At 40.0% G+C, this 12,840-nt stretch overlaps 1 protein-coding gene across 2 annotated transcripts in view; it reads right to left on the bottom strand.

The window, feature by feature from the left end:
* The window catches only part of LOC140940228 (uncharacterized), a 230,704-nt gene extending 230,439 nt beyond the window's left edge, over positions 1 to 265 (bottom strand). The window contains exon 1 of one of the 2 annotated variants that reach the window (XR_012166312.1): positions 204 to 265. Coding sequence is in view for 1 of the 2 variants with exons in the window: in XM_073389150.1 (XP_073245251.1) it covers positions 204 to 235 (32 nt within the window). In the remaining variant the exon portion in view is untranslated. The remainder of the gene's footprint in view (positions 1 to 203) is intronic. The other variant, XM_073389150.1, reaches the window with a different exon arrangement.
* Positions 266 to 12,840: the final 12,575 nt, after the last annotated feature.

Below are 12,840 nucleotides of genomic sequence, written 5' to 3'. Positions count from 1 at the left end.
TGCTCAATTATTCAGTGTCTAGGTAGTGTAAGTTGCTCAGTTAGTCAGTCAAAATGGTTAGTTGAATAGTTAGAAGTATACTAAACAAATTTTTAAGAAAAACAGTTGATCAGTCAGTCTCTTTATGAAACCTTAAACTAAACAGTTCTCTTTATCTGCTTTACTTAAGAGCTGGATTAGAACACAAAACATACAGCACTTACATTACTGAAGATAACAGAGGCTCTTGGCTCATGAAGGTCCTTGTCCAGTCTTTCTGTGGCATGTAATCTGGAACAAAAGTTTAAAATATTCAATGAAGCTCACCAGTTATTTTCAGAACAGACGTTATAGAGTAGGAACATTTTTTTGACATGAGAGAAGTTACATGTAGAAGATTGCTCAAAACTTGAATGAAGGTTGTTAGATTCTCGCCACAATCGAGTATCAAGAGTAGAGAGCAAATTACTTGAAACAAAACCCTTTATAATCGCTTATAAACAAAGGCCATTCTGGTTTGATGAGTCACGCAGGAATTGAGAATTGAGAATTGAGAAACAACAATCAAGAATCAATTCTCGTGAGGATTGAGAATTGAGTGTCAACTTACTTTTGAACAGTACTATATTTTAGTGAGTCAATGTCTTACCCAGTAAGCCATTTAGTCAATCAATTTAAGTCAATTATTCAGCAACAAATCACTCAGTCAGTTGGACAGTAGAGTCAGATATTCAGTCAATCAGCCAGAGATACACTTGTAAATCATTTAGTGTGTTGGTCAGCCCTTGGACAGTAGAGTCAGTCACACAGAATTTTAGTACTCAGTATTTTAGACAATAGAGTCAGTTAGTCAGTCAATGAATCAACCATAAATAATTCAGTCAATTAGTCAGTCCCCAGACAGTGGGGTCAGTTATTCAGTCAATCAACGAGTTAATCATATCATTTAATCATTGGTAAGTCCCTGGACAGAAGAGTCAGTCAGTCAATCAACCAGTGATAAATCATTCAGTTAGTCAGTTAGTTGACAGACATTAGAGTCAATTATTCAGTCAATCAACCAGCCATAAATCATTTGGTCAGTTGGTCAGTACCAGTACAGTAGAATCAGCCAGTTAGTCAATCAACCAGCAATAAATCATTCAGTCAGTTGGTAAGTCTCTGGATAGTAGAGTCAAGTATTCAGTCAATCAAGCAGCCATAAATCATTCAGTCAGTTGGTCAGTCCCTGGACAGTAGAGTCAGCTAGTCAGCCAATCAACCAGTCATAAATCATTCAGTTAGTTGGTCAGTCTCCAGACAGTGGAGTTAGCTAGTCATACGATCAACCAGCCATAATCAGTCAATGATTGACATGCTAAGGAACAATAATATTTTTATGTACACTAAACTCCCTCCATATGAGAGAAAATGAAGCAGTCAGACAATCAAAATGTAGACTGCAAAACAGTCGGTTGTTTTCTCAAAATCAGTAAAGAAATCGGTAAAGCATGGTGTAAGAGTCTTACGAGCGCGAAGCACGCTAGCCTCATATGCCCATAGGGCGTGTTGGGTGAGAGAAAAAATTTTTAGTGTCTCTCCCTAGTCTCTCTCTCTGTTTTCAGCCTCATTCCAGACCTTTTGTTTGACTGCTTGCACGTACTTGAATACGCAAAAATACGGACTGTTTTTGCAGTCTAATCAAAATGAAGGTTGGTGGTTTTACACAAACAAATGATAACAGCTAGGTGGACTTATTCCCAGCAGGTAGAGAGAACATAGAAAATTTGCTGCAAGGATGTACAGCTTGCAGAGAGTTCAACATAGGAGCTGTGTAATTTCAACAATATCCCTAATGTGGAATGAAAAGGGTTTGTACTCTTTTGAGCTCTTAAAATTCCATGACTTTCCATGACTTTTTCAATGACCTTTTCAAGTTTTCCAAGACCTTAGGGTTAGTTGTCACTTTCAAAAATGTTCAACAGACACAAACTCTGGGATCCACCAAAATACCAACTGCACAGTCAGTCAGTCAGCCAGTTGTTCAATAAGTCATTCTGTCAGCTAGTCAGATACCCAATTGCACTGTCAGCCAGTCAGTCAGTCAGTCAGTCAGTCAGTCAGTCAGTTAGTTGCTCAATCAGTCATTCTGTCAGTCAGTCAGGTACCCAACCACACAGTCAGTCAGTCAGTTGCTCACTCAGTCATTCTGTCAGCCAGGCAGGTGCCCAACTGCACAGTCATTCAGTCAGCCAGGTGCTTATTCAGTCATTTTGTCAGCCGGTCAGGTACCAAATTGCACAGTCAGTCAGTTGCTCAATTAGTCAGTGTCTTGGTGCTGCAAGTTGCTCAGTCAGTCAGTCAAAATGGTTAGTTGAATAGTTAGAAGTATACATGACCTTTTCAAGTTTTCCAAGACCTTAGGGTTAGTTGTCACTTTCAAAAATGTTCAACAGACACAAACTCTGGGATCCACCAAAATGGGTGCTGTTTGCACTGTTTAATAATATTACTCCTCTCTATCTTACATTGTCCTCGCTTTGTCATCTGTAGTAACTAAATTACCAAACAAAACTTTCATTTTCCATGACTTTTAATTTTAAGGACTGACATTTTAAATTCCATGACTTTCCAGGCCTGGAAAATAAAATTTTTAAATTCCATGACTTTCCAGGTTTTCCATGACCTCTACAAACCCTGAATGAATAACTTACTTGTTATCTTTGCCTTTTTCTCTTCTCATTGATTGACTTGTGGTGTTACAAAGAACTGTTTGCTGAAACATCCGACAGCTGTTGAGGGAATTAAAATAACAAAGCCATGTAAAATTCTGTTCAATAAGACCAGGTTTCTATACAAATTAGATAATCTATAACTTCAAATTACACATATTATGTCTACCATAAATGAGCTCCTTGATGTTTGGTTCAAGAATCTGTTACTTCAGTGACACATTCTGTAAACTTTGCAATATGCAGCAACGCCTCCATTATTGTGGAAATGGTGACTGTTCAGTTTGATATGTTATTATTATTGCTTTCGACATTAGGAGAACACAAACTAAACTGAACGCTGGGCACGAGCATTTAGCAGAAAGGATCTCAATTTTAGGTTGGTTCAACTACCGCAAATACATCATAGCCTCCACAGTAAATGCAACATTTTTTGAATAGGTCTAACACATTCATCAAGAACTTGTCTACAGCTTCTGTTGCATACAGAAAGTGCATTATTCTATCTACAGAGAAGTGAATATGGCATGTGTTATCGACCAATGACCAATGTTCAAACGCACTTATTAATCCCTGATTACTTCTAGTTATAAATTATTTTGCATTTTTGCTAATGAAAAGCAGCTAGCAGTATTATTAGTAAACTGCTTTTTATTGGGGAAGTACAGGGACGTCACTAAGATTTCAGGTTTCCGGGTAAAATTAAGTAGGCGGGGAATCAGACAACTAAGGATTTCTTTTGGGTACATTTTTCTTCTGTTTCATCTGGGGAAAAACCCCGGCCCCACCTCTTAATGACAGCTCTGGAAGAAGTGACTTTTGGTTCCTAGATCTTGTTGCTTACCACCCCCGCCACCCCCGCTGCAGGTGTTCCTCTCCCTTCCCTTCTCCCGTGTGTACATTCCTCCGCACCCGATATCTCCTTTTCCTTTCCCATTCAAATGCCTGCCACTCATGCTACACTGATTGATGGTGAACTACGGCTGTTTTCACTTGTCAGTTATGCAGAAATATTCAACTAGTATCCTAAGCAATCGTATTTCTACTCACTATCCACTAGTGGTGTAATGATTAATCTGATTCTCAATTAGTCGCGATTATGACCTTTGATTCTATTCACGATTCTTTGCTTCCACGTTTCGATTTTGGTTCGATTTTTGCACACCTTTTCCAGGGTGCCCTCAGTGACTCGTTATATTGTAAAATCAGAACCCGGAACTCTTCAAGGTGTTTTGATAATTATAGTTTTTCAGACGCCATACCAATATTTTTCATTCGCTCTAAAAGTCATTTTTGACAACCCTGTAATTATTATTCTGATCTGGCAGTTAGGTGCTTGCGGGCCATACGTACATTCATTCAAAATACTCTCCACTTTTGATTGGCTTAAATCCCACAGCTAATTCTTCATAACCAGCTACATGTAGCATTGACCAAATTTGGAAGAAGTTTACAAAAATATTATGTAGAAAATGACATCAATAGTACAACATAATCACCAGAAAAATGGTCTAAAAACTGAGAAGCCCTGGGAAAAGATAGAGGACCATAGAGCGTTACAAAATGGCAGAACATTTCAGATGTTTCACCAAGAAGAAATAATCAAACTACTGCCTAAAATCTTGGCAAGAACAGCAAGACTACAATTTGACAGATGACTTCTGCTATTTGGAAAATACAGTTGTATCTGCATGACTAAGCATCCCTTTTAAATACCATCTCAACTTGTCATGAGACAGACAAATGAAGAATACAACTTTAAAGACATCGATTGTGGCAGGCATGCTCGTTTTTAAACTAATTACCAAAGCCAATGAACACCTTCCTCGAACTCCATTATATTATTTTTAGGATCATACTCAACCTCATCCAATCATTGTTTTTTATACTAACACACACATTGTACCTATGAGTCTAAAGGTTTACTGGCACATTTCAAGCAGACCGTATGTCTCAATGTATGTGTTACATCAGATGCATGTAGCCATACAGCCAGACGCATGTATACATAATTATTTTTAGACACGTATTATGCACATATTTTGCATCAATTAGTTCTAGCCTCCCAATACTAGAACATGTATTCCCCAGGGAATAGTACAGCCTAAACTGCTATGTGCCACTGAACAAGATGACTTTTTGGACCAGAAGTGTTTTAAAGATTGTGAAGGTTGGCAAAAAAGGTCTACATTTGTCCGAAACAATCTAATTCCATGATATTAGTTTAAAATATACTTAATTCTGTGAAAAACAAAATGAATCGTGTTCGTAAAATAATGTCTCTTGTTGTTAAACAGGTAGCGAAATGAATGATTATTGTCTTAACCAGAGTCAAGGTTTAAAGGCTCAGCAGCACACCTCTACCCACCGCTTCCATTGAGTATCCCTACTGCAAAATAACCACCACCTTCCCCATGCCTCCCCCCCCCCCCCATCCACCTGCCCCTGGGGGATGTATTCCTCACAAACAAAAAAAAAGAAACATGAAAATTATAGGGGAACCTCTACATAACAAAGTCCTCAGTGTAACGAACTATTTTCTTTACTCCAGTAACAGTAAAATATATGGAAAAGAACCTCCATATAGCGAAACATCGTTATAGCCAACAGATTTTGCCAGCCCCTTGTCCCCTCGTTATATCGAGGTTTCACTGTTAGTTGTAGCTCAGTTTTACCGCAGGTTATTATAAATAATTATAATTAATAAGCAGTTGGGTTAAGTTGAGTTGAGAGGTAATTCAACCATAACATACATGAAGCGAGAGTCGGAGAATGAATAAAATCATAAATGCTTGGACTTGTGCGAAACTTTTACCCGTCAAAATGTATTTATGTATCTTTTAAACGATTATTTAGGCCAAGAAATAAAAACTTAAGCTTACATTTACCTTCACAAATGATGGTACAGTTCGTTATCACGTGGTTCGACTTGGTCATTCCTTGACACTTTTCCACCATGAAGACTGCTGGTAAATACATATCGACTACTTTTAAACAAACTAGAACACTATTTTCGATATTCTTTGAGATTGCTTCTAGAAAAGCCAACTAAACAATCACCACAAACCTTCGAAAAGCTACAGTGAATCAAAACAGTGGAGCCAAACGGTGAGTTTACACGCCGCCATCTTTATTAGTTTCCAGTGCCCCACCGTACACCGAAACTCAAAGATTTGGGTAACCTGTGTACAGCCCTTGCTTTGCACAGGCCAGGGTATATCCTTGTTCTTTAGCTTGGTTTCCCCGTTCGTAAATCACTAGTGATATGGGTATCACTAGGGTTTCGCCAAGAAAAGAAAAACCAAGCAAGGAAACCCTGTCACTCAGGCTACTTCTCGCAAGCGGCAAGTGCTTCGAGATGTTCTAGGGTCCGCGGCCACAGGCCGAAGCCACGAGTATGGTACCCAATCCGTTTATAGTCCGGCTAGCATTCCTTAAGATCGAGATCATGGTACTCGCAAGACTCATTCAAAAATGCTGTAAAAGACCTTATTAACGACAGCCTCCATCTTTGAACGCACTACTGGGGGGGGGGGGGGGGGGCTGATGGGATAGGTGCAATGTCACATGGTTTCTGATGGGGCAAACAAGTGATAAAATCTGCCAACGCAAGAAATCGCGGTCGAGTTTGTTTATTTTAGACAACATAAAATGAAGAGCCTATTATCTTAAAGACTATAATAGCCTGAGTGTCAGGCCTTTCTGGGGAAAATGGGGAAAGATGGAAGCGAAAAAGAGAGAGAGCCCCCTCTCCCCTCCGCCGTCTAAACTCTCCTCTCCCGTAGCCCCTTAGGAAGGCCTGATACTCAGGCTAAGACTATAATGGCAAATTATCGGGTAGAAGTCATCATAACTGTTATTTATTTATTTATTTATTTATTTATTTATTCATTTATTTATCTTGATGCAGTAGCGACCGCAGATGTCCTCGATCACAGCGAACAGTAATGACGCAGATCTAAGAAAGAAGATGATGTGAACTGCGGAAATACAAATTTAAATAAAGATATGATCGTCGCAGTGGTAATCGCAATTTAAGCGATTGCAAATTAATTATAACGGGATTCGAGCCCCTTTGCGTTAGTGCTGCAGTGCTCTACCAATTGACTTATGAAGACCCATACATTGGGAGCAGGCCAATTTGTTGATTTCATCTTAACCCGTGAAAGGAATGTAACATAGAATGAAGATGATGCATAATGACGTAGATCTTGTCGAAACTCAAACTGTACAATTTGCGAGACTAAGATCTTAGTCTAGCAAAATTTTATAATTTGTTTGTCCCCTGAAATACCAGGCGCGGGCAAAGATGGTGAGTATCGTGAATAAGGTCTCAGTCTACAATCCATCGCAAATGTCGCTTCTTATAATTAGCCTTTTCATACGACACGCGACACTTATATTGTAAGGTTAAATCGCACATATACTACAACCTTACAATATACGGGTTGCGCACAAACCGATAACCACTTTACGACGACTACTTACTAATGTCAAGGACAAAGACAAACCGGAGGACAGACAGGGAGCAGTATACAAGATCAAATGCTGCGACTGCCAGGCTACTTATGTTGGTGAAATTGCCAGAAACCGGCTTAGCACGCGACTGACCGAACAAAAACGAGCGACGAGAAATGGTGACGTCAACAATCACATTGCTGAACACCATTTACAAACGAAACATCAAATTGACTGGGACTCTGCGACATGCATTACGTACTCTAGAGACTACTATCAACGACTCACTTTAGAAAGCTGGTTTACTAACTTAGAACAAACGCCACTGAATCGTAGACAACAGCTACCGGTACCGTACAAACGACTTATTTCACGAAATCAAGCAAAACTAACTACGAGAGAACGACTACAACTAACAAACTGATGACTGACGATGACTCGGAAAGAGGCTAGTTGGTACTATCTCATGTCTGAAAATGCCCATGACAGCAGGGGCACCCAACAAGAATATAGTTCAAAACCACATTAAACATAGTATTGTTGAACGAATTTAGTATTTAAACGGTAGATATAGGCATATTTTTATCCCCTAAAAAATTTTCATCTGTTCGGATTTCCTAGCTGATAGTCTAGTGATCCGAAAATTATAGGGATAAAAACTTACCTTTTCGAAAATTCCAGCCAGAAAAAGGGTTCCCGAAAATTCTAGGTAACCTTTTCGGGGTAAAAATCCGTTAAAAATGGGCAATTATACCACTTTTTAGATGTTCGAAAATCCTAGGAGAGGCAGTCAAGCAAGAAATTTTACAACAAATGCTCCGAACATTCTAGATCTCAAATCGTCTTCCGAACAGATATTTTTCGAAAATTGACTTTGGGTGCCCCTTATGACAGGTTGACAACTTTGACGACTGGCAACGATACCGACAAATGTAGAGTAGTTTTCTCTTAAGTCCACTTTTAGCGGCGCTCTCGCTTAGCGAAGCACCATGGGTAGGAAAATGAAGTAATCTACCCATCCGAGAAAATTTGGTAATCGCTTGACCGTACACCGACCGACCACCCGCCCGAGCGACCGTCCGTCCGCACCACAGGCATACTAATGTAAAATAACTCAATCAACAGATATGGCAACCCAAATGCAACTCGAGGTTATTTTGGCGGGAAATCGCATAGCGACCCGCTTCTTGTAAAGCAGAGATAAGTAAAGAGTCAATCAACGGAAAGCGGAAATTGTTTCTGTATCCGTGATGTCTAAAGTATTTAGTTTAGATTAATTGTGATGTCCACTAATTCGGAATATAGAGCAGGAGAAAGACAGAGAAAAAGAAAAAGTAGGCGGCAACCCAGCGAAGCTCAACGAGAAAAAGGACGACAGAGGTCTAGAGCGTGAGATAAAAAACAAAGGAGATATTTTTTGTTGGAAGAACAACATGACAATTTTGTAGCGGCGGTGACAAAATGGGAAATGCTAGCGGCCACCAATGCGAGGTGAAAATGAGCGGCGGTGAAAAAAAGGCGACGGTAACACGTACGATATTTCCTCCATAAAACGAGTAACCAACAAGTTTCTGGAAGTTTCACGTTGTAGTCGTGCAAAACAACGGCAAAGATATGTACAAAAAAAGTGTGCTCCACGTGCAAAGTTACTTTTTTTGCTAATTAGACCTTTTGTTGTGTTTCACCATTCTCCGGCGTTGCCTTGGCCGCTTAGCATTACACGATTTTTTTTTTTTAACAAACTATAAATATTATCGAGAGCTTCGCTTTTAGCCCTGGCCAAATCCATATATTAAATTTATGCAACCTTAATGTCTCGTCCGAGGAACGACCTCTAGTTTCGGTATGAATTCGGTCTCTCATTGGAATGAAACGGATAGCGCATGCGAACTTTTAGCTTCACAGGTTTCTGTGTACACCCCGGCTGTTTCTAACACGAACACTGAGGGAGTGGGGGTGGTGCTAAGTGATCGCCTCAGACAGGTATCCGCCTTACAGGGAGTCAACGGAAATGAATGAAAAACAATAAGGACCTACCCTTGGGCTATGTTCACGGTATACTGGGGCCCGTTTCTCGAAAGTCCCGATAATTAACGGGCCCGGTAAGCTGTCTCCGTTTACATTAAAGATCGAGGTGTCAATAGTTTTGCATCTAACATGATAAAACTATCAGTTAATGAAACAAAATGGAGTAGTTTGCTAGCCAGGACCCATGCTCTTATTCTTTATATTTCGATTTGAATATTTGATTTCGGGCCCGTAAAGTTACCGGGACTTTCGAGAAACGGGCCCCTGGACCGGATAGTTTTTCGTGCAGACACGTAAACCTATCAGGTATAGTGAGAACACCTATCCGATATGTGACTTATGTCTTTAGAGATCGGCACGGCGCAGCTTTGTTCTGTCACGGAAATAGCGCCGAAATCACCGTTCTTGTGTGTGAACAGAATCCCTATCTGGTATGTGTTTCGTACCAGCGTAAAAGCTATGCTGTTGTAAACATAGCCAGTGTCCGTTTTAAAGAAGCGTCCGTTAGGGGGGAAGATGGATGCAAATTAGGCCAAAATTATCATGGTACACTTGCTGATGCGCAAATTGAACAAAATGTTGCAGACATCAACCAGCCATTATACAAGCGCGAACTTTAAAGTCAGAAGCCTTTCTATACTCCTTCTAACTGTTTAATGTGTTATTTTAGGGCCTTTCAGCAAGATAAGGCCATTAGTAGTGGATTGACATTGATACAATGTAACACTTCAGTTCAGATATGTTCAAGTCAGTATTAAACCTATTTTCACACTATACCAGGTAGCTTTTACGCCGGCACGAAAACCACACCGGAGAGGGCCTCTGTTCACACATGAGAACGGTGATTTTGGCGCGTTTTCTGTGATGGAACGAAGCTGCGCTGCGCGGATCTCTAAAGTGTATAGTCACATCAGTATCGGATCAGGTATTCACACTCTACCGGATAACTTATCGTGTCAGCACGAAAAGCTATACCGTATAATGTGAACATAGCCTTAATCGTAGAGACACTACGCCTAATAAGACTACTATACTCACACTCACAAATGAACAACTGACATTGCCTCAGGAAAAAGAATGGAGACCGGTTAAGGTGATGTTACACGGGACGATTCGCAAGGACGATTTTTAATGCAATACAGCGTTGTAATGTTACAACAATGTTTTAACTATTCGAAACAGTGTCGAAACAATGTTACAACGAATTGTTGAGCTAAAAATCGTCGTTGCGAATCGTCTCGTGTAACATCACCTTTAAGACCCGAGGACGACGACTGCGGCGAAAAAGTCGCTTACAAAAAGAAATTAGCTTTCTTTTAATCTTGATAAAAATTGATTCTTACCCACTTACTTTTTCAAATGTAGGCGAACTCTCCTTGAGTTGAACTCCTTAGAATTATATCCAAATTCAGAAAGAGAGAGAAAATTTCACCGTCACTTGTTTACTCCATAAAACGTGGAGTTAGGCATTTTGACGTCGTAGTCGTGGAGTGACGGCAAAGAAATGTACAAAAAAAGTGTGCTGCACGTGCAAAGTTCTTGTTTTGCTAATTAAGGCCCTGTCCACACGTATCCGTATTCGTTTAAAAACGCAACTTTTTTTCTCCGTTTTGAAAAAAATTCGCGTCCACTCGTAGCGTTTTGGCATCGTTTTCGCCCGTCCCCACGTATACGATGAATCGACTTGAAAACGATAACTCACCCGATTGCGCATTCTTGACGCACACCTGTTCGCTATTATAAGCCCGCGGAATAATAAATTGGCGCCATCTTTGAATTTCTTTGGTGTGGGTTTATATTGTTGTGACGGTCTTCAAAGTCGCAGAAACAGTTTAAGACGGAATCCATCATGAAACTGAATAATTTCAATTTTCATTTGACAAAAACCTTGTACCAGAATAATTCAAACAGTATCGCATTCTTTTTTATCTCTCGTTACGGACACCTTTATAATACGGACACCTCTCTATTACGGACAGTTCCAATGTCCCGACAAAATTCTCATATAACCTCTATAATACGGACTCTCTCTAATACGGACAACGGACACTAAATCTCGGCCCCAGAGAGTAAATTCATATAAACTTAACCTCTTTTAGGACACTGGGGTGATCATGTGAATCCCGAATCCCGATCAGGTGAATCTGCACAGGGTGAATCCCATCTAGTCTGGCTGATGAGCTATGCAAGCTGATATAAGTCATATAAAGTCCAGTCGCTGTAACCAAACAACGATTTGCGAAAGGTGTACAGAGGAACATAACCAACTTTTTGAAGGCTTCACTGAATAACCAGAGATAGCATAAAGATCTTTTCTATTACATTTTGTACTCTAGCTCCTGTTTACTGCACGTGGAAAATAGCGAAAGACGCTTTCAAAATTGTGCTTTATGTGTTACAACTTTTTACATGCAGCAATGCGCTGTACTCGGGTGCTATAACTCGTTTCGTTTTACAACAGTAATTTGTCTGTAGCTGAGACGTACAATGTTGTATGCTACTAAAAGACAATGTCTTTGTACTCCTGTGAATTAATAACTTTGAATGCAGTTTTAAGACTAGTGTGAGCCTGGTTTAAGCTGACTGAACACTGTAAGTGGAGTCATAAAAGTGACGTTATGATAGTGACCTCTTTTATACGGACACCTATCTAATACGGACACTTCGCTCTGTTCCCTCGGTATCCGTATTAGAGAGGTTCGACTGTACCGGAATTATAGTAATTTGGCACGTTCACGTTTAAACGAGTCTTGTACCCATCCGTGTAATGAGGATAAATAAAATACCTACCTACCTAAATATACTGTCCTGTGTCCCCGTCCCGTCCTCTATTTTTAGTAAAGTTGTTGAATCTTCTGGCGAGCATTAGTGAGACACCATGCTACTCTTTACAAAGCAGAAAAATTCGAAATTTTGTTTTATAGTTTTTGGATGCAAGATCTTGAGCGTGCGCATTGTTATGTTTAACGTCGTCTAGAATTTCTGGGTAAATGGAATCAGCGGCCAAAACTGCCACAACGAAAAATAAAGCGTCAAGTCATTTTTTTTTTATTATTCTAACTTTTTCCCATAATACTATAACACTCTCTTTTCTGGTAATCTAATCAGGCTTCATACAAGTTCATTTGTAGCTGGCCTTTCACAGTAACGTCTTCCAAATTCAACGCGAGCCCCCTCTTTAAAACTCCCGGAATCCGGAATCCGGAATCCACGGCAAGCGTCGCGCTTCGGCTCGCACGTGCACAGTTCATGAGATTTACCCTTTAGGACTCATGACCTTGAAAGCCATACCCTGTTCAGCGGCACATACCCTTCTAGTCCATCAAATAAGGTAGTGCCGCCCAAGGTGTAACCTCCGCCCTAAGCATGGGTTTTATACGTCTCTGTTGCAATTAATCGTTAATAGTTATCTTCTTCTTTTCTCTCATTTCACTCTCAATTATTTTTTGTTTTAAAGATTACAATTGGATGATACGGCAGAGGAATCTGAAAACTACCTCCAAGAACTGTTTCCGGTCGAAGTAAGTATTCAGCAATGAAAAGGAAGGTATTTCACCAGCGTAGGTAATTTCATGTAATGGCATTCGGGACAACAATGCAAAATAGAATGAGACGTTGTAAAACAATAAGAAAATTCATACCCGACTAAACGGCACATGGAGTC

This window comes from Porites lutea, chromosome 6 (genome assembly GCF_958299795.1).
Source record: "Porites lutea chromosome 6, jaPorLute2.1, whole genome shotgun sequence".
Lineage (NCBI taxonomy): Eukaryota > Metazoa > Cnidaria > Anthozoa > Scleractinia > Poritidae > Porites > Porites lutea.
The sequence above is the reverse complement of the archived record's forward strand: the minus strand, read 5'-3'. Positions and strand labels throughout refer to the sequence as shown.